The sequence below is a fragment of the Colletotrichum aenigma genome (assembly GCF_013390185.1).
Source record: "Colletotrichum aenigma strain Cg56 chromosome Unknown KSG_Cg56_contig03, whole genome shotgun sequence".
NCBI classification, from domain to species: domain Eukaryota; kingdom Fungi; phylum Ascomycota; class Sordariomycetes; order Glomerellales; family Glomerellaceae; genus Colletotrichum; species Colletotrichum aenigma.
Genome location: NW_023500909.1, coordinates 6,914,022 through 6,934,527, shown reverse-complemented (window position 1 = coordinate 6,934,527; position 20,506 = coordinate 6,914,022). Strand labels below are relative to the sequence as shown.

Sequence of the window (20,506 nt, the reverse complement as noted above, 5' to 3'; positions counted from 1 at the left end):
TAACAGGCACTCTACAAGAGCTCCTTGACTTCGCGTTTCGTGGATTTTAACACTCTGCAGAGTGTTAAAAACGTTACTGGCAACCCTGAGCATTTGCTCTTCACTGACAACAGCGTAAAGAAAGCCAGTGCCCGAAAACCACTGCTTGATTTGGTCAGTCGCATCTTCAAGACTTATTTCCCACAGGGGGTCTTGGGCCAGGAGTTTCATAAATAATCCGTAGTGTGCCAGCTAAGACAGCATATTCGAGGCAGAGTTAGACTTCGCTGTTGACTTGTCCAAAATAGCTGGTGGGATTCCCATGGCCTCTAAATTGCCTTTCACAACTCCAAAGGTGAACTCGGAGCTTAAGGGGCCACAAAACTCCGGAGAATGGCTACTTGCGTCGCATGTCATGCGATGTGATCTAAAACCCAGAATAGGACTCATTCGTTGGCCAGGCGTGCCTGATGATCGAGTCGGTGGAGGGGCAGGTTTTGAAACATCCAGTGAACCTTCATGTTGAGAGGAAGAATAAGAAGTCCTGGCTGAATCCGCGGTTCTTCATTCTCGTCAGCCATCTTGGCCTTATGGTAGAAAGGTAAACGAATGGGGGTCTTGATTGATAAACCTCATGTAGAACATGATGATAGACTTTAAGGGGCCTAATAACTAACTTTAGTCTGGGTTTTAGAGTGGCTAAGACTCAACGCTGCGGATGATATTAACATGGAACTGATTTCCGCGTACACGACGCACAGGGGCTGACACCGTCGCACTTGATTTTCTTTCGCTTGCATTCGATACTTGCGAACAACTTAGAGAAATCTCAATTTGTGGACGAGGGCAAAGTGGGCTTTACCATGCTTGATTGACGTAAGGGACTCTTCTATTTCGCCGAAGACGCAGTGCAGAAAAATGATTGTTCTCGTCGGAGGGCACCATCGCAAGATCAGATTCCGGCTGCAGCAAGCCTGTCAAAGGCTAGAGAAGAGATTTTTTTGGGGAGAGTCGGCGTAAAAATGTCTTTGTTATCGTCGGCAATAGAGCAAGTGCTTTTAAAGTGGGAGAAGGGGAAAACTGAAATGCTCTTTCTTATGCTTAGATGAGGGAAGTAACCCTGTACTAAGCATGGGGTCGGGTGTCCCGGTTGTGAGCACCGACAGTGAGATTTCACCGAGTGGCGGGTTCTCCATATTTACCCCGCATTAAGGACGAGCGCCGTTCCAGGGCAAATTGATACCTAGAATGCTGCCAGGCGATGCGGACGCCGTGTAATACTGAGTGGCGCCCGGTCTCCGGGGCCGACACCGCTCGTCTTCTTTACGCCCGAATCCGCCATCCACTGGCCAAGGGATTCCACGATTCCGTAAAACAACTCCGAGCAACGGCGCAACTGGACGGCTTCGTGTTCGGCGAAGAATCTATGATGCTGGCGATGTAGACCCCCCATGAACCTGCATTAAAGGAGTGCATGATCAATCAGTATACTCAATTCACTGTTCCATAAAGTACGACTTACAGAGGCCTGAACCCAACGAACCTCTTCATCACTTTCGCCACGTCTGGTCCATGCTAGCTGTCAACTCGTCGAGGGGCTTTCCAATCAGTTGCTCGCCCGTCATGCGGGCTGCGGGGGTGCAGAGATCGTGGCCCCAACCAATGGTCAATGTCATTCCATGGCCTACAAGGTCAGCATTAGGCTTTTGGCGGGTATGAGCGGCAGAATAGTTACTTGCTAGTTTCATTGCATCGGACCTGGAGGAGTCAAGGCTAGGGGGGGAATAGAGGCCTGGGAGAGTTAAGCAACAAAACTTTTCAGAGGCGCGTGAACAGGAATAAATCGCTGAATATCTTAATATTGGTAATCTTGACATCGCAGATTTAAACGTTGAGGTGAAGATCTTCAAACCAAATAGTCGTTCAGGGTTATGTCGGCGGTCGTCTCCAGGTTCAAATGTTACAATCACGTAAGAAAAGTGCCAGAATCCAAGAGATAGGTATTCCTAGGATGGTTTTGCCAGTCAGAGGATTCATGACTTGCTTTTACAATCCGGTGGTCTTTCTTCCGTCCAAGGTACCTATGGAGACGAGTCATAACTATGGCTAATCACAGGACAGGTAGCAGCTCTTCAGTTGTTCAGCTAACCCAAACAATGGATTGCTGAGGGAAGGAGTGAAAGTGGGTTAGCATCAACTCATGCTCCTGCCAAATTCACTATGCAGCTACCCGTCCTATTCACCTTCACCTACGTGTATCACGTGCAGCTTTGTTTGTTTGCCAGAACCAACCGGAAAAAACTCTTTGCTGTCCAGAATCTTCTCGCAGATATCCTTTTCCATCTGCCCCTCCTTCCGTTTGCAAGACGTCACCAAACAACTTGCTCCTCAACATATTCCCCATCACAAGTTTGACGATCTAACATCACCTTCTCAGCCATGTCGCAAGACAGGTATGCTTTCAGTAACGGGGCGAGTTCTTCTGCGTACTCTAGACGCTTTTTTGCTCAGCATCTACGAGATACCCAGTCCGACCTCGCTCACCGATGGCGCCGACATTCCGACACTATCAAAGCTAATTGGCGATTTCTGAGTAGAAATCAACGAGTGAAGTGTCTCCTCGCTATTGGACGCGGCCGAAGTACCCCAAATCGAGCATCAGATGTATCTCTTGGATCGATCCATCAGCTCGTGCCTGAGTGGAATCTCAACGACCTGGTAACGGACACTGAACACCTCATCAACCATCTCACCCATCGTGCCACCACTTCCTTGCACCAACAAGTCTTTGTGGGTTGTGGTGGACAATCTGGCGATCGCATTGTACGTTCATTACATGATAAATCGCGGGGTAAGCCCACGATCACCGCTGCCGGGCGTATTCATGTTTTTTCCGGATAGCAAGGATTATGGAACCTCACGGGAAGTTGCCGAACACGAACTTCCTCTTGCCCTTTGGGCGTCCGACTTAGCAACAAGCATCTGCGTACCCACACTTCTCGGAGACCTCATTCTGGCAAGACAGCAATGTTTCATAGGTGACCTCAAGAGCATCACTGCCGAAATCCTCAGCCTTGGGCCTGAAGCCGAGCATGCAGAAAAGCCCACACTGCCTTGCGTCCGCGTGAACGCCCGCCTGAACCACACAGGAGGGTCTTCCGAATTTGCGGACTTTTCCAGGGGTGCTCGACACCAGAAGGAAGACATCGATAAACTTTGGGAAGTGTTGTTGGTAGAGCCGGGTACACTGAAGCACGACGTCGAACGATGGTTCTGCAGCCAGCCAGAGGGAATTCTGGATGAACACCAAAACCTATTACCCCACTGTACTGACAAGTACTCGAGCGCCTGCGTCTTCAATGTCGTTCAGAATCTCGTCAAGGGCGCCACCATCTGGGCATACATTGGTCATCTCTTGAGGGAGCTGCAACGTGTTGGTACCGAGAGCATATGTCGGCCTGTGCTTCTTCAAGAACTTTCTAACTCCTGCATGCTGGAATGGGCACGTTTGCAAGCAGTCTTGAAGCGCTTCATCTATCAAGGCTTCGGAATTGGTCATTTTCAACGCAAGTCAAACGGTTTCGATCAGCTCGGAAACCCTGTCATTGTCTTCAAGAATGACCCCACGGAAATCATCGACAGCGATTCTCAGCGATAACTACTGTTTCACCTTGCTCATTCATCCGATAACCCAGCAGATGTTATTTACATGTTGGGCTACCTCGCTGCGTTGTGGAAGCAAGAGCCACAGACTTCAACTTTCTTGTACAATCCCCGCGATCATGACAACAAGGCGTTTCACGAATTCGTCTCTGTCAGTGATTACGTGAAAAAGCTCTCGGAATTATTAGGTCTACCGCCACCGTCCGGCACGGAAGGTTGTTTCTTTGTGTCAAAATGTCACACTCTGGAGATCGACTTTCTCAACAGTTTGAAAAGGGACAAGTTCATTGACTTGCGCGACTACTGCGGCCCAATCGCCGTCCTCTTGAGAACTAGCATGGTCAAAGGCTGCCTCAACAAGCTTGATGAACTTGTCACTGACCGCATGGGTACAACTATTAGGGGCCTGTATGAAGACGTTCTCAGGGACTCCATCTCCGATCTTGATGCGCATTGCGAGCAGTTGAGAGTGTCATTTCGGCAAAACAATGCCTCGGTGCCACTCAATTCTCCCCTCTCTGCTGAAGAGAGCACGCGACGTCGTGATACAAAGTCCGAAAGGTCGTACGGAATCGACCGAATGTCCTGCAACTCGGCAAGCTTAGCAGAGACCGATGAAAGACCTCGGATGCAACACCAGCTATTCAACAGCGAGCAAGTTTGTCCGGCTGCAAACAAGTCCTCCAAGCGACCGAACCGGAAGAAGAAAAGCGACTGCCCAACCAGTCCCAAAAGTCCTGATGCACGCAAAGGAGATGACAAGCATGTTGCGAGAAATGTCACCGTGGAAGCAGACGCGCTGGGGCCCATGACTTTCAAGGTCAAATCTTCCACTGCAGAATTCTTCTGGACGCTTTTCAGCAAGTCGAAAGCTCGCTCATCCACTAGCTGGAAATCATTTGAGACGGCTATGGCCGATCTCGGCTTCTCGATCATGCGCAACAAAGGTGGTTCATCTGTTGCCTTCGTCCCCTCGGAAGATTTACCACAGCTTCGTCCCGTGACGATTCACGCACCGCACCACTTCCAGATCGAAGGATACCGGAGTTTGATTCTATCTCGCCGATTGACGAGAGCCTACGGATGGGATGAAAACACTTTCCAAGTTTTCTAGGAGAGCGACTAACAAGTGTGAGGACTGCGAACGAACCCGGTCTGATTGCTGTAGTTCAGAATGGTTGCTGTTGGTCCGCGGCCTAAAGTTTGTCAATAACAACTTCCACTTGGAATCGTTCGGGTGAAGTTGATCCTTCTGGACTTCTGTTTCGTATTGCAATGTATGGATGTGTTGGAAAGCTTGCTTCTGTAACTCTCAGCAAGGGCTTTTTCGAAATGTCTTACGAACGGACCAGTGTATGTATGAAATACTACTCGATCTTGAGCTTCCTCTCGTTCTATTCATCTGTCGATGGCCTTGGACCCTAGGAAAGAGTAAATTCACAGGGTTATCTCATGGCAAAACTATCATTGCTATTCACTTTGCTTCTCCTAGTCTTGGAACCTCTCTTCCCACCGCATCCCGCATGATTTCTTGGACCCAACTCGGCAGACCCCTGTTTCCGGATGCCCAAGACCACTGGTCTGGAATTATGAGCTGTCCACCTCGACAACTAAAGATTTGACCAGTCACCCTTTTTGCCACATCTTCTGGTTCCATCATACGCCCATAGGACTGTTCCACCCTCTCAGCGTGGGCCGCAGTCATATTTGTTCTGACCCACATTGGATGTACCACGGTGGTCAATATTCCAGATGCTTTGTATACATGCTTGATCTCACAGGAAAGACCCTCGCTGAATGCCAAAGCGCCAGCCTTGGTTGCGGAGTAGTCTACTGCGGTGGGCAAAGCTGAGTAGGATGCCATGCTTGCCACGGTGACAATGTGGCCCTTGTTTTTCATAATCATGTCGGGGATAAACTCCTTGGCTGTAGACCACAGAGAAAGGAGGTTGACGCCAAATATTCTCCGTAAGTCTTCCGGATCGGTTTCGATGACAGAGTGAGTGTAGGCGACACCGGCATTGTTGACTACGATAGACGGATTGCCCAAAGAGGCCCGGATCTCCGTTGCGCTCGCTGATACGGCTTCTGGCGAGGTAATATCGCACTTCCAGTACTTGACTTTTTGATTGGCACGCAGATCTGCGGGCATTGGTTGAGTATCAAGTACCGCAACAGTAACTCCCTTCTGAGCGAGACCTATCACAATGGCCTTTCCAATTCCGTTACAGCCACCAGTCACGACCGCAATCTCATTTGCCCATCTCCAACCAGGATGACTGGTAAGGCGCCAGTTGTTCAGGGCCCATCGGTTCGCTGCTCTGTTTAGGTATCTAGCAATTCCTGCAACCAGAAGGATTTGTAGTGGGAGTCGGTAGCAGACCACAAAATTTGCGGTCAGCAATTGGTGAAGTCTATTAAGACTTGGGGATCGCCGCAACATATCGGGCGGTGAATAAGCAACGAAGGTGAGAAGGGACGCAGGAACAAGAGGATGAACAGCAACAGCCGCAATGCCGTTGATCGTCTTGAGGGTGGAGCTGATGATGTCCGTCATTGTGATGAGAAGTTCGATAAGTAGAAGATCCTTGCAGTCGCAACCATTTCTCAGCAGACGGACTCTCATGGTCTTATACCTCTCTGTTGCCATGGCTCTTACCCGCAACAATTCATCTGTTCAAGTCAGATGGCGTCCGATAAAACTGGGCGGCCGTGCCACAGCTCCCGGAAACTTGTTGCTCTTTTCGTATTCTGAGACGTGACAGCCTGGTAGACTCCCTGTACGACACACTTGCTCGTTTCTCCAATCAATCAATTTAGACTTGATATTAGATTACCAACCAGCGGACTCAGGCTCGCGGAATGGCCGCTGTACAGAGTTGTACACGATGCCCATGAACAGAGCAGTACCTTCCTCATCTTTCTCTTTTGTGGTTTCCGGTTCCTTTTTAACTACTCTATTCCTCATCTTTCTCCGTTGAATTCTGGCCACCTTTCTAGAATTAGAGCCACATGGTCATGAGGTGTAATCAGCAAGATGTCCGGGCGGCACGGGGGAGATCGACAACGCTAGACCTAAGTAGGAAGAATGTCTCCGGCGCATCCACTCCCCCGCAAAATTCACAGGGCCAGGGTGCGTGGCTAGGGACATGTTTAAGCCAACCCCCTTCAGCGCAACCGGGGTATCAGGCGGGTTCCATCCGGGAAGCTTTTATGTTTTCGTGAAACTCTATCGCCTCTCAGCCATCCAGCACGCGTACTTCAGGAGCTTGTTAATGCACGGCGAACGATAGGAGGAGCATTAACCGAAAACTGGTCTGGTCAGATCGTACATCAGTCCTACTGAAGGGATCTCTTCCAGGGTCCAGCGATTGAACGATTGCACCAACCCTCTCTGATACAAGATGTGACTACTGTGCACAGCATTCGTACTGGAATTACAAACTCAAGGAACAACAGGCACCTGCAAGCTAACGTGGACTAGATCAAACCAGAGGCCCTGGAAGCCACCTCTCCGCGCTGCCCAAGCAAGACCAACGAAATTATCAAGGGCTGCCAGATGTTGGGGATGTGAAGCGAATAAGCCTAAGCCACGTATTATCCTACTGGCGCTTTCCCTCGTTTCAAGCATCGTCACCAGAAGAGGAAGTCCAACAGGAAGTCCCCTCATATCTTCAGGTGTTAAGTTGACGAATCCGGTCAACTCTGCGCAGATCATGTTGGCATGCCAGCGCGCAACAGCGTCCTCAACCCCCAGTGGATATCTAAGCCGATGTATAAGAAGTAAAGCTGCGGTTCGGTAAACGCGAGCTTGTGTAAGCATCGCAGCGACCTCAATTGAAGTAAAGTCTTCGAAAAGTGTGGGCGGTGCGGACGGCTCCCATGCCCGTATCGCTCGCTCTACGGCCGTAAAAGCGTCGTCCACTTCTAAAAGCCGTTCTTGACTCTGTTTAAGGAGGTCCTGGCTAGACCATGTCTTCATCCTCTCGCTAACTTCGCATAGTTCGTGCAACAGGGGGAGAAGGGACCAGCATAGACCCACCGACCTGTCGACAATAAAGCGATCGGTTTTTGGCACTTGAATGACAGGTATTTCCCGCCGTATCAACGACTCAGCTGTGTCGAACAGAATCGGCGTGATTGAGATCGGATCGAATATAGGCTGGGCAAGGAGGTCGCTGTAAGACTTTTTGGCCGACAGGATCGCATGTCGATTGATTGCCCAGGCTGACGTGCAAGTGGTGAAGAGATGATAGACAATCAGTATTTGGCCCAGCATCAAGATCGAGGCGTTGTCCAATAGGTCCGACGTGCTGCCGAACTGAACCAAATTCTTCAAACAGTCTCTGCCCTCGGATAGATCTATCTCCTCGGGTGGTTTAACTCTTTGACCAACATCATCCCACACCGCAAATACGGCATCGTACGCCTTCAGTAGGCTGATGTTCGAACAGGGGAGTATCGTCTGAATGGATAGCCTAAATGACTCGGCAAAACTGGGACCGATCATGAAGTTTCGATGAAAGGTGTAGAATATCTGTCGGTCTGTGAGGGCGTTGAGAAGATGATGCTTATTCGCCGAGCTGTGCAACAACACAAGAGGGTTCAGATTTCCCTGCTCCAGTCCAAGGTCGCGGGGACTTTGGAATTGAATGCTTTGTATGTTATTCTGAGATCTGGAGTAGCTCGGTTTGTGACTCGTGGGTACGTCAAGACCTAGTATGATCCCGCTGTGCCCATGGGGTAAATTCTTAACCACCGGTGGACGCCCCATGCGTCGCTCTGGCCTAGTGAGTCGACATGGCTGCTTGTGTGCAACGCAAAAGTTGCAGAAGGTGGAATCTCCATCGAAGACGCACTTTTCTTTCTTATTGTAGCAGACGTCGCAGGCTTTTCGGGGCATATCAGGCTTGTAGTCTGCGCTTACGGATGGATTCTGGTCATTTCGGCTGTTGGGATGGAGAAAAGATAAAAAGCTGGAGCGGGGTTGTCATCTGAGCGGCAAAACACGGACGGGGTAAAACAAATGCGAATGCGACTAATGCGAGTCGCGGCAAAATGAATAATGCGTTAAGTTGCTTCTCTAAAGCCCCGCCCGGAGAAGAGGCCGAGGCACCTCGGCCGTCCATCGTCATCTTGGGCAGTCCAATGTGAGGCGCTTTGACAGCTTCCGGCTGAAATAATTTTAGACCCTTGTTTTTCAGCAATTGCTGCAAAGCATGAAGGCGAGAACTATTACCCACTGGAGGGCGGGATTCTTTGAACATACCAGGCTATCGCCAAGACAGGTTGAGGCTGGACCTCGCCGTGGTGCCGTGAATGATGTATCCTAACGGCGTCCGCGGTTGCCGGAGATTCCCATATGCACGGAGCAACGGAACACTTCTCATTCCCTTGACGTGTACGTGTGCGGCCTCAGCTGGAACGAAAGGTGGAACATTGATTAAAAAGAGAACGAAGCAAGAAGTCTGCTGCCCAGTTGTGCATGTTGCATGCGCGGACGGAGTTACATCGTGACGGGTTTCCACTATGCGGCAGATATTTTTCAAACACCAACGTATGGGAAATTTCCGTCACTTCTGTACACTCCGGCAGTTTCCTGGTTATGCAGGGTAATTGCGCATCATTGACGTAAACCAAGTTTACTGTCTCACGCCGGTGTTGTGGGACGGGGCAACAGTCAACACGATGCTGAATCAAGCCGATGGTTTTCTTCCAAGACTCACTGGCAATGAAAGGCCAGTGGAGCTTGGCGGACTTCAAAGCCCGAAGAAATGGCACGGAGTTTGCGACATTGCCAGTAGCCCCGCTTCCGACGCAGGCGGTTTACCGGAGACTATTGTCCCGTTCAGGAAGTCGTCCCATCTCCAGCTTGCTGGGGTGCTGAAACCCGAGGCTGCAGGATGAAATTCCAATGTACAAGGGCCGTTGCACGTGTCCAAGTCTGCTCCGACGTTTCCCATCATCGAGTGCTTCCAGCAACGTTAATCGAGTATATAAACCCAAGTTGGTGATCAAAAAGTCCATCTAGTTACTCTCTACTCAGACCTTATCCGTCCGGTACATTTTCCCAAAAAGAATAGTCATGGATGCCGCTCTTAGTCAAGCAGAGCTCGCCACTGCGGGCGATATCTTTGACGTCATCATCATCGGTGCCGGCATATCTGGTATCAACACAGCATACTACCTCCAGGCCCACGGGCCTCCAGGGGCTTCATACGCCATTCTCGAAGGGCGTGGCGAAATTGGAGGAACCTGGGATCTCTTTCGTTACCCTGGAATACGATCAGACTCCGATATCTATACCTTCGGGTTCTCATGGAACCCATGGAAAGGCGACAACCCTCTAGCCAGCGGCCCATCCATCATGTCTTACCTGCATGAGTCGGTGTCGAAGTATGGTATCGACAAAAATATCAAGTTTCACCACCAAGTCATCTCGGCAAACTGGCAGTCATCAGAGTCGCTATGGACATTACAAACAACTGGGCACGGTGAAAAGATCAACTGTTTCAAGGCCCGTTTCGTCGTCCTAGGTACCGGTTACTATGATTATGAGCAACCGCTGGCTGCGGAGATCCCTGGCATCAAAAACTTCACAGGCCCAGTCGTTCATCCACAGTTTTGGCCCGAAGATCTTGATTACCGGAACAAGCACGTGGTCATTATTGGAAGTGGAGCGACTGCGGTGACATTGCTACCAAACATGGCCACGGAGGCCAGTCGAACGACAATGCTTCAGAGAAGCCCAACCTACATTACGGGGTTGCCAACCCAGAAGAGCCTTCCCAGCAGGCTAATGCTGTCTGTACTTCCGAGGAGTATCTCGAGCCGAATTCTGAGAGTTCAATTCATCTTGCTCGGTTACCTGCTTTATTACTATTGTCAGCTGTTCCCACAGTCAGCACGGAGAGCTTTGCTGGGACGCACTGCGAAGGAGCTGCCCCCTTCAATTCCTCTGGATCCGAACTTCAGTCCCAAGTACAACCCCTGGCAGCAACGTCTTTGTGTGTGCCCAGACGCTGATTTCTTCGCGGCGTTACGCTCTGGGAAGGCAGATGTCGTAACCGACGTCATTGACGTGGTGACCAACAACGAAATTGTGTTGAAGTCTGGAAGAATTCTCAAGCCAGACATCATTATCACCGCAACTGGGCTCAAAATACGGTTCGCTGGCGCGATCTCCCTTTCTGTCAACGGAAACCCCGTGGATCCGAACCAGAAGTTCGGGTTCAAGGGCTGCATGCTCCAAGATGTGCCCAACTTGGCATATGTGTTCGGATATGCCAATGCATCTTGGACTTTGGGTGCCGAAGCTACAAGTTCATACCTGGTTCGTCTTTGGCGGAGCATGAGATCGAATGGCATCCACTCCGTTACACCGTATACTGTGGATGCCAACAACATGAAGCCCAAGCCTGTCATGAGTCTCACCTCAACATATGTCAGACATGCAACCAAGGTGTTTCCCAAAGCTGGAGATGGGCTGTGGGCTGCAAGAAAATTCTATATGCTTGATCTCTGGGGGGCTATGTTTGGGAACATCTTTGCCGGATTGAAAGTCGCATAGGAAACTGGCTGGGGCTGGCGATACCTCAAGTCCGCTGTGCGACCTTTATTGCCGGAGAATCTTGGTCTATTGCCAAACCTCTGGGCATTCTTTGTGTACTAGACAATTGATCTCTGCGGACTAAATATAACCGTCTTCTCTCTTCTACCTGTTCGTGCCCTTCGCTGTTACAGACTCTATCGTGTGTTTCGTCTCTTGATATGCCTCACCTCTCACCTCTCGAGCGTAACACCATTCAGCACTTTTCCTTTCAGAGAAACCATAACTATCTACAGTTGATGATTGAATTTTAATCGCTGGGTCAGCGGACCCCAAGTTCGGTTGTGTACTCGGGCAACATTTGACTTGTTACATAAAGCTTGTTACTTGCAATATTACTTGACCACTGTAGATACGGCAGTTACCGTCGTGATTTCAATATTCTCTATCTTTCTGACTGCCGCTCATGTTCTATGAGTCTTCTAGCTTGAATTTGGATTTTATTATGTATGATTAGGTCCATAATCCGGTAGGGAATCTCAAGATTGTGATGAGCAAATCCCCAGCTGGCAATGTGGTCCAACCTCGGAGTCCAAGTCAATTTTGTATGTTTTCAACCAATTACAACGCAAATAAAATAAGTTTGCAGAATTAATGCGGGCCCGTCACAAGCGCAGTCACATCTTTCTCATTCTTTCCAATTCTGAGGGCACAGCCATTATGATAATGATCGTTTTTCTTCCGTCTGGATAGGCCGACGTTCGGTTGCATGTTGGATCCACTTACTAGAGTGCTAACTTCAGGGGTGTTTCTTGGGTCTTGCTCCTAATTCGCTTGATAGCCTAAGATTCTGTTGGAGGTCTGCATGTTGTCGTGGCATTTGAATGCGCCATGCCGGTGTAACTGCCTTCTTGCGGACGTCTCCGACTGAGAATCCTTGCTCTCTGCAGCGATTACTGCACAGAAATCTTATAAGACTGCTTGGACTTGACCAAGGCGGCAGATTCTTTTCCTTTCTATCCCTTCAGCAAAAAGGACCAATATCAACGCGTGCTTCTATACGTCCGACCTTGTCCCTCTTCGATATGGGTATCAGATACAATGTCGGAGGCAAAGTTGCATTGGTCACCGGCGCAGGATCAGGTCAGTATGGATCCTCTCTTCATTGAGGCGTTGGTTCAGACATGTGTTCCCAAGCCTTCAAGCATTCAAGTATACTGACACAAACTCCCTGTTTCCTGATAGGAATCGGCCTCGCCATTGCCCAAAGACTTCTTGCGCACGGCTGCTCAGTGATTTTTGCAGACTTGAATCTACGTGCAGAAGCTACGGATACCATTTCCAAGTTTCCCCATCCACCAGCTGACGCCGTTCACCCCTCAGCTGTCTTTCACAAGACAGACATAACCAACTGGTCTGATTTAACTTCGCTCTGGACAACATCAGTGGACACCTTCGGTCGTGTCAATATAGTCATCAACAATGCAGGCATTTTTGAGCCTCCTTGGTCATCCTTTTGGAACCCGCCGGGGATTTCTCCACAGTCCAGAGACCCTGTCGACGCTGCAGTGGGATCATACCACATTTTCAATGTCAATACCATAGGTCCCATCCGCCTAGCACAGATGGCGGTGGACTATTGGCTGCAAAACAGGGACACCGAAGGCAACCTGCTCTGGGTTTCTAGCATGGGAGGTTACGTCCACTTAATCCAGACACCATTCTACTTTGCGAGCAAGGCTGCCATCCTGAGTGTGGTCAAATAATTGCAAGGTTTGAAGGAGCTTGTTGGTATTAGGAACTCGGTGATCTGCCCAGGGCCAACAAGAGTATGTCGCTTATTATGATGTTGTTATATCCGAAGGATAAACAACCAACTTTGCGCAATTGCTAACTTCCTGATTTAATTGGTCTAGACTCCCTTGTTCGACTAGGAATTTTGCAGAGATCGTCTCCCTGTCAATGATCTTGCTTTATCAACTGAGAATCTAGCTGATGCTATGATGAAGCTTCTTACCAAAGAGCAGTATGGCAACGGAAATATCCTCGAGATTATGATGACTGGTAGTAGAGATCATCCTCAGGTTCATCAGAAAGAGGTTCAGCTGGAAGTTCTTTATCCGAGAGCTAGTCCCATGGGTGCAGGCACAAAAGCCATGGAAGAGGAATTGAATTTCATGCGAATGGTTGCCCAGCAGGGAATGCGTTCAACCTGCGCACCGGAGGGAAAACATTGACAGAAGGCCAAACTACTATCTGAGAAAAATGCCAACTACGACTGTGATTGATCTCTCAATTTTAGACTGTCACCCAAAACTGTCCTGTTCTCTTCTTGAAACTCTGATTCCTCTCCGATTCAACACACAGGTGTTGACACTTAATCTTTTCTCCGCGTGAAGGTACGGGATGTACCGGGAGCCCGTGTGTTATACTCCGTCTCGTTGATCTGTCACTCGCGCTTTTCCGATCGGTAATATTCCGCGTAAGTCTGCTTGTACCCCAGAATCCAACGTCCCCAAAACGCCACAGCAGTCAGAAGTATTCTACTCGCAATTCTTCCGAAGGGTTGCCAAGAAATCGGCACGGCAAGTGGTGTGTCCGCACTATTGAGTAACACAAACAGCTGAAAGACGCTGGGTTGCATTCCGGCACTTTTGCAATCGTCTAAATATCCGAAGAAGTTGCGGAAGAACCTTTGCTCATTTTCATAGGATTCCGGTGTCAAGTGAATGTCCACAACAAGATCCTCAGACTTGCTTGCGTTCTCGAACCGGTGATAGGTACCGGCTTTGACGGAAGCTGTTGTTTGGCCATCGGGCTCATCCGACAAGGTGACGAATGGCTTAGGGTCCACTCCTCGAAAAAAGTTCCCTTTCCCAGATTGAAGCCGGAAGAATTCATCTTGGTATATATGATAGTGAAACGGCGGCTGTATTATGGATACTCCATTCTCCTGGGTTGTCGGCGGTAAACGATGCGTCATGATGTACTCCGATCCAGGTGCGGAGAATGAAACAGACGACCGTCCATTCTCATAGAATATCGGATTGTTGGTCGCACTGTTTGTACGTGGCGGGTGAGGGGCTCTCATAAAGGACAGCATCATGCTGGTAACAAAGTGGCTTGGTTGGCGGCTGGCACTTGGAGCATCAAAGAAATACGGTCGGGATCAAAAGCGTCCTTTTAGAGTTGTCCTTGGAACGGCGTTTGCAGGGTTTCCCTCAGCCGATACTCGACCAACCAGACAAGCTCGTGTTCAATTGGCGGAAATTCCGAACGTTCGGAATCGTACTGATGTTGGGGAGTGATCGTCACAGACGGAATTAGACCGCGGGTTTGCGGAAGTGCGGAATTACGGGGCTATGATCATAGGACCAAAGAAGTCTTCTCTTCGGAAGACTTCGAATGGACATTTGACTCCGTTTATATTCAACAATCGGAAAAACTCGCATGCTGCTGAAACCAACTGATGACGGACAAAATTACTATTACATGAACATATTGAGCTTCCGGATGTATCGACGTGAGGGAGTGGACACCTCAGACTGAGTTCCATGGGTTGGGATACCCAGGGTCTGTAATGTTAACCCTGACGACCGGGCTGAGCCAGCTGTCATAATCACTCGAGTCGGTGATATCTCCACCCCATCTCAATGCTCGAACAAGAACACGATAGTCTGCATTAGGGAGTTGGTATAAAGTCCCATTAGCCAACTCGACCTCGGCCCAAGTCCATTCGGTACCATAAACGCTGTAGCCACGGAACAGGATTGACGTAGTATACTTAGGCTTGTCACCGCCATACATAGAGCCAATCAGGCCGTAGCTCTTAACCCCAGCGAAGTTGTCGAGCGAGTTGAGATCCAAAGGCGGTTGCAGGGTGGTGGTGTTATTGAAGGAAGTCGAGTTCGAGGGTCCTCCGGGAATATAACCAAGAGATGAAGGTGTGAAGTTGTAGGCGGGATTCAAAGCAAGATCAACAGGAACAGCATCCAATCGAACGTATGCGGAGGGCTGGTCGATAAAGAGAGTAATAATAGGGTTGTTATCAGCCGGACGTGTCTCGTTTTCTGGGACGTCCTTGGCCGGAAAGTTGAAGACCATCCTATCGTTGTTACGAACGCCAGTATCCCCTGCACTGATAAAGGGAAGTGTAGGGATTTCCGCTGGGGGCTGCAGCTCCGGCGATAGGTTCGGGACATCGCCCGTGTAGATATTTGGCTGAGTGCTTCGGGCATACGGGATACCGAGATAAGGAAGGACGAACTCTTCGTCATCATCAGTGATTGTGATGAAGCCGCTGTACACAGGCAGCAGGCTAGGGTCAATTTCAGGAGGTTGAATTTCGAACTCGACCGTAGCTTTGTCGCCAGATGGAATTGTCAAAGATTTCTCGCTGAAGGAAACGTTGGCATAGATCGAGTTGAAGTTGAGAGACCAGTAGAACATATCGTTGACGTCAAGAGTCTTGGCCTTGGGGAGTGCATCAACTTCGGCGGCACCCTTATGGCCAATCGAGTACGTCTTGGGCTGGGCAGACTGATTCTCAATCGTGAAGTTCTGCTTGGCGGGTTTGGCAGTATCTCCAAGGTTGAACTCCGTGGTCGAAAACACTGTCTCGGTTGAGACTGCCTTCAAAATATTGACCAGACCCGATCCTTGTTGGGCCGCCGTTGTCAAGATTCCGCCTCCTTCGTACTGGTTCAGAGGAGTTGCGGATGATTGCAGGCGTCTCGCAATCTCTTTCGGAGAGAGGCTAGGGAACTTCTGCTTCAGAAGAGCGTAGCATCCAGCAAGACTGAGAAACAGTTAGCATATATCCAGACCATGATGAAGAGTAACATACTGAGGGGTGGCCATAGAAGTCCCAGAGATGATCGCATAGCCCCAACCGTTGGAAGTGACCCAGGTGCTGAGAATGGTGCCCCCCGGTGCCGAAACCTGTGGTTTCAATGACATCTCCATAGTGGGACCAAAAGTTGAAAACCATGAAGTCGTGTTTCCGGTTGGTTGCGGGATTTGATGAACGCTCTGATCTTTGAAAGTCAAAGTGTAGTTTCTTCCTTGTTCTGCAATACCTGCCAGGATCTTGTCTGACTCAGACTTCTTGATTCTCACAATGTCCACGTCCCCGTTAGCCCCCGGAGAGTCGATTTCAACGTCGCTGGTGTCAGGCAACCACTCCCAGACATTTTTGAAGCCGGAAGAATTGGTGCGCACGTCAAGGTCGAGAGTACAGCTGCTGCCTGAGCTAATCAGTACGATGACGTTGTCCTTCTCTGGAAATGCAGCGATCGCGTCAGTCCATGCCTGGTCCACACAGTTCTGTTGATCGTCGTCGGCGTAGAAAACATTGTAACGAGCGGACGCATTGATAGGAACCACTCGAGCGTACTCGATCGTTGAGTCATCTGAGCCAACAGCGTTGTACATCGTCGTGAAGACCACGTCGCTGACAGAGCCGACCGAGATAACGCTGGCGTCCTGGGCGGGAGCAGAAGATAGATAGATACCCTGATCTCCCTCGTTGCCAGCAGCCACGGTCATGCCGATACCTTGAGCTTGAATCTTTGCAAGAAGAGGAACGTAAGGTGACCCAGTCTCCCAGACAGCGGTCTCTCCAATAGACATGCTGATGAGATCGACACCATCGCTTGCTGCCTTTTCGAATCCTTGCATCAGGATGTCATCGGTCGTGCCTCCGGTGCAGCCCAAGACTCGGTAAGCATACAACGATGCGTCAGGAGCGACTCCGACAATTCCAAAGCCAAGTCCGTCAGGATCCCTAGCAGCGATGATTCCTGTGCAGTATTAGACACCAAGTCCGGTGTTGTGAAGAGATTTGAGCTTACCAGCAACATGAGTTCCATGACCTCCATCAAGACAAGTTGTCAACGGATCATCATCGGGCACCGGATCGTTGTATCCCACAAAATCATCCCCGACCAGATCGTAGCCTCCTGAAACCTTGAAGCCAGCTCCAAAGCCGCCTCCGAGAGCTGGATGACGATAATCAACTCCAGTATCCAAGACTCCAATCTTGACGCCTTTGCCAGTAACTCCTAGGCCATGAACTTTATCGGCACCTGTCATCTTCAGGCTAGAGAGAACATCGCTGGTCCCGTTCACTGTTGCAACTTGCGCAACGTCTCGCAAATGAATAGGCTGAACTCCGACCGGAACGTATTCATTGGGAGCTTTGGGGCTTCTTCCGTGAATCACAGGGGCGGGGCGTTCATAGTATCGGTTGGGCCAGACCTGTTTGACTTGCGGCAAAGCCAAAAGAGTGGTGATATCCGTATCGTTTTTGGCGTTGATCGAGAGTCCATAGAAATATTCCGGGTTTTTGAATTCATGTCGGACCGAATAGTCCAGCACGTCTTCAGCTCGGCGATGGAACGCAGAATGAGCATCAACTTCAATGCCATCGGCAGCTCGACCATTGATAGAGGCAGCGGTTGGCTCCAACTCAATGATGAAGCCATGGCTCGGAGGAGGTGTGATCTTCGTAGCTGATCCGGGCTTCAAAACCGCCAGTCCTGGCGTAGCCAGGGCGGCGGCAATAGCCAAAGCCTGCAGTGCGAACTTCATAATGAGAACAAGTAAGAGAGTGTGGTGGTTGCAACATGAAAGACGAAAGACGAAGTACGCAAGAAAATAGGAAATACGATGCAGAGCGAAGGCTATGATAAGTAGGACCTGCCTGTCAAACGTTCTCTCGTGTAATCAGTTGAGAGCTCTCGGCAATGAGGTGTCGGCTGAGTCCAAGGCGTGATTCACGATAAGGATGGCGATATGAATCTGCAATTTGCTCAGATTATCTCGAGGTCCTTTTGTGTTTCAATATCAGGGTAGCCACTAACCTAGGTAGTATCGGGTAGGTGTTGTAGATTTCCGATCGCCCGGCAATCTACATCGCTGAGGCTTGAAAGCTTGATTAAGCCTGTGCGACGAGGAAGACCACGGCATCGAGTCATTTCTATAAGCCCACCAATTGAAAAGCTCATACGACAACCTCGTATTCTTCCAAAGACGGGGACAATCAATGATGCGTGGTACATCCTCGCATTTTTGGTCGAATTAGGAAGGTCGGTGGTGGATACCTCGAAATGAACACTGCTATCGCCCCCAAACTTTGTTGCCGCCGGCATTCACGATATTTTGGGGGTCGTGTTCGATCGATTATTCCACAGCAGCATGAGCGATGCAAAATTTGACGGACTTAATCGACGCAACGACTAGAACTAGGAAACAAACATGTAACATCTGGTTTACTCTGGTTATATCTGCACACCTGTCATCAATTGGTAAAATAGATGCACTATGCGCCAAGGTGTTTAGAGGCGTGGCTGATTGTGAATGCCATCGTAACTTTCTTGAACACTGTATATGATTACATTAAGACCATAGGTGTAGGATTAATCATGGAGGTTTCTCGGGTCGCAGCCGGCCTCGTTGAGTCTTCTGCATAGTGATTCAATACTTGTTTCCAGAAAGCGTCCTGCCAGGTGGGGGACCTGCAGCAGGTCGCGCTTTCCACCTGAAAGGTTGTAAAAAGTTCAATGAACCGATGCTCAATAAGTTGATATAGGTCATTTGTAGAACCCAGACTCTCTCTTCAAAGTAATCATGTTGCTTTACGAACTGCTTCATCAATTCACGTTTATTATTTTTAATAGACTGCATTATAGTTTACCGCTATATATCAAGGTACAATGTTAAGCCTTTGCTGTTGTAGACTATTATCCGCGCTCTGATACCATCGTTTAAGGATGAAAATACTTCTCGGAATAGTCATAAATCATGTAAGTTTACCAAAGCACAAATAATGGACCAAGAGAAAACGGTCCTATACAAACGTCTAGTTCCTGCTCTCTGATTATGTTCTATTCAATGGCGTATCATCAGGCTGGACTTTGGATCTTGCCGCTCACTACCCCATCTCTGTAAGGCCAAGCTTTGTCGAAATCGACTCCTACAGCATTTGGATTGAGACCCCTGAAAGTCCAGCAAAGGGAAAGTCCCACGCTCACCCAGAACCCGTGATACATGCTCTAAACTATCTGACCCGGGACGGATTGTACGTCATCATCGAATCTCTTACTGAAAAGATACCCATGTTTGCAACAGGATTAAAGCCCAGAGGCTGGATTGAAGGCAACCAGACCGTCTTTATGCCGCTGTCTCGTAGCTTTCCAGGCCATTAAATGCGTCGCGATTGGCTGAAATATGAGCGAACTTGGGTGGCAACGCCGCAAAACAAGGCACGACAAACATCGTGTAAGGCCATTGCGCCGGCACCACAAGTTCATTTCTAGAAATGTGGTGGGAGTTCTTCCTGATATTCCCAGATGATATCTTCGGCCTCTTGGACATGAACATATCGTGCATGTCTGCTGAATCGTCATGGTGATATCGAGGAAATAGAAGTTGACGGTGCTTGTGGTACTCAGTCTAACCGAGTTCAAGCTGTCAAACTGCGCTTGTCTGCGATTAATGACAATAGTCTAGCTACCCATTCATGACTCTCAAGCTTGGTCAGAGAAATTAGAAGCACGTCTTTCTTTTGTCCGATTATCTAGATAAATGCGACCTTGACCCAAGTAATTCAGCCACTACCTAATGACAAAGTCACTAGCTATTTTGGGAAGGCCCCCTACTGGCGTCGGCAGCCCACACCTCCCTGGCCGGCTCGTCGTAGGGGCCCGAATTGGACCGAGCGCCACGCTAGCGAAATGCCAAGATGACGATGTCTCAATGATCTCACAGAAAGTCATCCATGGAAGTAAGACAACTCAGGCTTCCTACTCCTACAGCCGCACAGCCCTTCGCACACTTCGGACGTTGAAAATGTCCGGCCTTGTCCATTTTCTGTGTGGTAGTCAGGGATTCGGCGGCCGCGGCCGGGGCTAATCGCCGATGCATGTCGATCGGCGCGTGGACCGTCAGCACCAAATTCGCGGATGCTGTGTCTATGACGAAAGCATCACATTGCTTTTACCCAGATGAGGCTCCTTGATTAAAAATTCCATAGGTCCACCAGACATCATTTCTGGAGAACTAACGCAGAACTGACGCGACCGACCAATCCACTAGTTGCAGGCTGCACGTCGTCATAGATTTTATTCGGCCGACCCGATGCAAAAACCGATTGTACTTCTTGCACCTTCGACGTGTTGTTCGCGTCGACAATGGCCCAGAAGCTCTAGAACCTAGTAGTCTGGCATGTGGTTCACAGGGAAACAAATATGACTATTCCATAACCGCGCCCTTTATTCATGCACCCCGTCTCCCGTGCTAATGTTTACTGAAGAT

General features: G+C 49.4%; 5 protein-coding genes across 5 annotated transcripts; 2 read left to right on the top strand and 3 right to left on the bottom strand.

Annotated features, from left to right (window-relative positions):
• Nucleotides 1–496: 496 nt before the first annotated feature.
• Nucleotides 497–924, bottom strand: CGCA056_v005859 (uncharacterized protein; the record flags this gene model as incomplete). Its single annotated transcript, XM_037321110.1, has 4 exons — nucleotides 497–541; nucleotides 657–691; nucleotides 739–785; nucleotides 842–924. 4 exons carry the CDS (start codon nucleotides 922–924, stop codon nucleotides 497–499), a joined length of 210 nt encoding a protein of 69 aa, XP_037182131.1.
• Nucleotides 925–5,229: 4,305 nt separating this feature from the next.
• RED2-3 (Dehydrogenase RED2) lies at nucleotides 5,230–6,292 on the bottom strand (the record flags this gene model as incomplete). Its single annotated transcript, XM_037321109.1, has 2 exons — nucleotides 5,230–5,252; nucleotides 5,305–6,292. The coding sequence occupies 2 exons, from the start codon at nucleotides 6,290–6,292 to the stop codon at nucleotides 5,230–5,232; spliced, it is 1,011 nt and encodes a 336-aa protein (XP_037182132.1).
• Nucleotides 6,293–9,727: 3,435 nt separating this feature from the next.
• Nucleotides 9,728–11,212, top strand: ethA-0 (FAD-containing monooxygenase EthA; the record flags this gene model as incomplete). Its single annotated transcript, XM_037321108.1, has 1 exon — nucleotides 9,728–11,212. The coding sequence occupies one exon, from the start codon at nucleotides 9,728–9,730 to the stop codon at nucleotides 11,210–11,212; it is 1,485 nt and encodes a 494-aa protein (XP_037180742.1).
• A 1,064-nt stretch (nucleotides 11,213–12,276) lies between these two features.
• CGCA056_v005856 (15-hydroxyprostaglandin dehydrogenase) lies at nucleotides 12,277–12,957 on the top strand (the record flags this gene model as incomplete). Its single annotated transcript, XM_037321107.1, has 2 exons — nucleotides 12,277–12,334; nucleotides 12,437–12,957. The coding sequence occupies 2 exons, from the start codon at nucleotides 12,277–12,279 to the stop codon at nucleotides 12,955–12,957; spliced, it is 579 nt and encodes a 192-aa protein (XP_037181194.1).
• A 1,774-nt stretch (nucleotides 12,958–14,731) lies between these two features.
• Nucleotides 14,732–17,782, bottom strand: vpr-11 (Minor extracellular protease vpr; the record flags this gene model as incomplete). Its single annotated transcript, XM_037321106.1, has 3 exons — nucleotides 14,732–15,989; nucleotides 16,038–16,992; nucleotides 17,044–17,782. The coding sequence occupies 3 exons, from the start codon at nucleotides 17,780–17,782 to the stop codon at nucleotides 14,732–14,734; spliced, it is 2,952 nt and encodes a 983-aa protein (XP_037180744.1).
• Between the last annotated feature and the right edge of the window lie 2,724 nt (nucleotides 17,783–20,506).